The 4,347-nt window shown below is 42.4% G+C and overlaps 1 protein-coding gene across 1 annotated transcript in view; it reads left to right on the top strand.

Moving 5' to 3' along the window:
- The window catches only part of Itgav (integrin subunit alpha V), a 103,701-nt gene that overhangs the window by 61,266 nt on the left and 38,088 nt on the right, over window positions 1-4,347 (top strand). Inside the window, exons 14-15 of the mRNA XM_023712338.1 lie at window positions 1,465-1,510; window positions 3,903-4,002. Coding sequence (XP_023568106.1) covers window positions 1,465-1,510; window positions 3,903-4,002 — 146 coding nt within the window. The remainder of the gene's footprint in view (window positions 1-1,464; window positions 1,511-3,902; window positions 4,003-4,347) is intronic.

Genomic DNA, 4,347 nt, shown 5'->3' with positions numbered 1-4,347 from the left:
TTGCCAGGGAAGCGCTTATTCCACTGAGCCATCTCCCCGGCCCCTTAGGAAGCAATTCTAAAATTGCTGTTCTAAAGGTGTGCACTGTTTTTTTTTGGAAAGCTGATGGTACATTCCCTCCACAGAATGTTTTGTCACTCTTTAAAACCCTTCCTATGAATAAATAAGTGATCACTTTCCCATGCCGGTACCTTTTATTTATCTTTTATTTTCCGTTAGTTTAAATTCTTGAGGGGCACAGCATCACACGGATTCGGGGTCCGATGGCCTTAGCAGGAAGCTTGCTTCGGAACTTGGCACGCACCATGCCGCTGTTTTGGTGGCCCCGAGTTACTTTTCCCAGGTCACTCTGGTTTTGTTTGATTTGCCACCTGGAGTCACTGCGTTGTTTTTCGCTTTGTACACATGAGCACATCTCTTGCCCAAGTAGAGTTCAGTTTCATTCCGGGTATAAAGCACCTTCAATTTTAAGAAGAGCTGTATATTCCCTCTGGTTCCGGAGACCCCGCTTATAACCAGCAGAAATGGCCTTGTACCACAGCCTGCCAGACATACTGGCTTTTAGAAGTCCTGTTCCCAGCAGGCCTCGTGTATTTGCCCCCAACTCCCACACCGGGCTCCCCGCTCTGCCTTTTAAAAAGTAATTTTGACTCTATAATAGGTAGACATTATTATTTTAATTCAACTAACATTTTTAGTATAGGTAGGCATTTTTGTCCATTTCTGTATTTTTATGATATTTTTCTTTTCTACTAAAATGTGATTTTCTTTTATTCATTCTTTTTTAAAGCTTGCTTTAAATTTTTAACTCTGTATGTATATGTTTTCCAGTTTGTCATATTATATATTTTAGGCATAAGGAAGTTTATAGTTTTTATTTAATTCTTTGTACCCATCTTTGTGCCTACATGATGCTTTTCTGCTCTGAAAGGCCTTCCCCGAGTTTACTTGGGTGTGTGACGAGGTGCAGCCTGTTGCCTTTTTTCCAAACCTGAGAATCCTCGGTCCCTGTTACCGGTCAAAACTAATGCATTTGGTTCTTGGTTTTTGTTTTGATTTGTTTTTGGTTCTTGTTGACTCAAAGACTGTCTGTGGTCATAGGCAGCATCCCTGGGTATGCTTTCTGGTTTGCTTTTCTTTTTGAAATGAGAGAAATGGGGAAAAGAAAGAAGTCTTGCAATGGGATTGTTAAATCCGTGGGCACCTGGAAAGCTTTCTGTTGACGGCCGTGTGCCTCCTGGTTGCTGCTCTTTTTACTGTGTATCCACCGAAGGAATTCTTGGCCACCTGGGTGAACGTCCGGCCGGCCTGCGACCCACGTTTGCACAGGAGAGCCTTATTTACTTATTTCGGCTGCTTTGGCCTTGCTCGTGTTAACCTTGCAACCTTTTAGTTTTGAAAATGCATTTAAATCTTTTTGTGTACATTAAGTGTATTAACACATTTTTCCACCTTCTCTTTAAGACTTAATCGTGGGAGCTTTTGGCGTCGATCGAGCTGTCCTATACAGGTACATCCATGGTCTTCCCTTTTTTTTTTTCATATTCTTCTGTAATACAGGAACACTGAATTATTGGGAACGTTTTTAAATTTAGCGCCAGTGTTTCAATTTGATTTTTATGCTTCCAGATTTGCTAAAGGCAAAACATGCTTTTATACAAGGAAAACTCAAAGAGAAGACTAGACATTTTAGTTAGAAAAACATTCAGAATTTTCCCTTGTTATGTTTTGAATTTTGGCCAAAAACTTTCTCCTGTGTTTAAAAATTTCTCCTCCTGTGTTTCTGATCTCTTCAAAAATGCCATGGATGCGGCTGGGCATAGTGGTGCATGCCTGTAATCCCAGCACTCAGGAGACTGAGGCAAGAGGATCCTTGTGAGCTCGAGACCAACCTGGGCTACAAAGTGAGCTCAAGGCCAGCCTGAACTGCATAGTGAGACCCTGTCTCAGAAATACACACACACACACACACACACACACACACACACACAATGCACAGTGGTGACAGGAGTGTGGCTCTGGAGAGGGCTCCTCACCTGGCACACATGGGGCCCTGGGTTCCATCCAGCAGTACAAGAGAAAGCAGTGTGTGGGTTTATGTTTTCTACAAATGGCAGGAGATTAACTTGGTGCTATGCCTCAGAGGTCTGTGGGAACAAAAGCACTATAAGGAACTGCAAAAGGAAGATTTTATTAGAGTGATGTGTATAAATTCCTACATCTTTGTTTTCCAGCTACATATATATTGCTGGTTCTCCATATCTTGCCAGTTCCCCAGGCCTTAGGAGGCCCCCTGGAAAAACTGCAGAATCCCCTGCAGAATTCCCTAGTCTGCAGGTAGATTAAGATATTTACCTTCCTGTGGACCGAGTTTATACCTGGCAGGAAAACTAACATGGGTGCTGGGAAACAGTGTTTGCCCTGGGTCAACACAGTTACGGCTGTGGTAAAAACCTGTTGTGTATCTGCAGCTTCTGGGGATTTATTGTTTCAAGATAGGCCTGCTGACCTGAGCCTGCTAGATATGTTTGTAGGATTTAAGCTTGTGCATTTCAACTGTGGAAAACTGTATTTACAGGTTGAATATCTCTCACCTGAAATGCTTACAGCTCAAAGTGTTTCCAATTTTAGAGTTTTTCAGATTTGGAATGTTTGCATTTGCCATTTGAGTGTGGTTAATCAGAAAAGCTGAGAAGCCTCAAATTTGGAAACATTTTAAACACTGTGTTGGTCCTTAAAAAAATCCTTCAGATTTGAGGCTATCAAAGCATTTTGGGTTATGAATATCAATCTGAATATTAATTTTTCTTTTTCTTTTTTTTTGTGGTACTGGGGATTGAACTCAGGACCTTGCCCTTGCCAGGCAAGCACTTATTCTACTGAACTCTCTCCCCAGCCCCTTGACTCCATTTTTAAATTTACTGTTGATAGCTGCGTTTGGTGGGACATAGCTGTCTGTAGTCTCAGCACTTGGGAGGCTGAGGCAGGAGGATCATGATGAGTTCGAGGCCAGCCTGAGCTATATATCTGTGTATGTATATACTATAATACATATATATACATATATATGCCTGCTGTTATTGAGGTTGTATTCACATGGTCAACATTCAAACAATACAAAAAAAGAACATACAATAAAACTGTATGTTTTGAGGGCTGGCGAGATAGCTCAGCAGCAAAGCGCCTGCTTTGGAAAGCTCAGGGACCAGCGTTCGATCCCTGGTTCCACATGCTGCCCTGGCCCAGCCCCCGGGACTTGCTGAGCCAGTGACAAAGTCCAGGCGTGGTGGTGCACACCTGTAATCCCAGGGGCTGGGAGGCTAAAAACAGGAGGATCACTATGAGTCTAAGCTGCTTAGTGAGGTCCTGTACCTAATACACAAATGAAAACAAAATTTTTTTTTATACATTTCCAGTTCATTAGTACATTCTACCAGAAATGCCCCCACACTAAAGAAGTCACGTGTGGGTGTGTGTGCACTTGTATATCTGTAGGTGCTTTTCCTGTGCTGTGGTATGCTTTTCCTCACCTGCCACAACTGGATCTTGGATGGATCTGGGCGGCATTCTGTATCAGCACCACCAGTTGGAGCCCGCTGGATCGCGATGTCACATTTGACCATTCTGTGGTCGTGGCCTGAGCTCAGGCTGGCTGGCTGGCTGGCTGTCCCACTTTGCTCGGCCCTGAGCGATGTCCTCTGACGCGGGGCTTTTTGTCTTGGCTCAGGGCGGGGAGGGTGAATGGGCGTGGTTGGTCATCCTAGATTTCTGTCATATTTGCCGTTGTGTGTTTCAGTCAACACGAATCCTATCTGTGGTAAATATGAACCTAAAATGCTCATGTCACTCTAATTGTTTATAATCTTTTCTCTTTTTCTTCCTTCTTTTTTAAAAAAACCTAGGGCCAGACCAGTTATCACCGTAAACGCTGGCCTGGAAGTGTCCCCTAGCATTTTAAATCAGGACAATAAAACCTGCCCATTGCCTGGAACGGGTCTCAAGGTTTCCTGGTAAGAATGCTTGTGTCATTGTTGTGACTGTGATCAGTACCTCAGCCACTTGGGGGCTGAGCTGTTACGAAACACTTTCTGTGAATCAACTGTGTTTTCATGTCACAGATTGGGTTATAGAAATTGTCTTCCAAAGAGGCTATCTAGAAGGCTCTAGAAATATGCTATACACTGGTACAAAAGCACTTTTTGAAGAATGATGAGCAAGTATATTCAAAAAGAAGGAAAAGCTAATAAGATTTTAGAATTCATTTTATATTTAATTTTAAACAGATCCTTGAAAATTAAAAGATAACTTTTTAGATTTCATAACTATGAAGAACTATATGAAAAATTA

This window comes from Octodon degus, unplaced genomic scaffold, assembly GCF_000260255.1.
Source record: "Octodon degus isolate 3935 unplaced genomic scaffold, OctDeg1.0 scaffold00025, whole genome shotgun sequence".
NCBI classification, from domain to species: domain Eukaryota; kingdom Metazoa; phylum Chordata; class Mammalia; order Rodentia; family Octodontidae; genus Octodon; species Octodon degus.
Note: the sequence above shows the minus strand (reverse complement) of the source record. Positions and strands in the feature narration are given on the sequence as shown.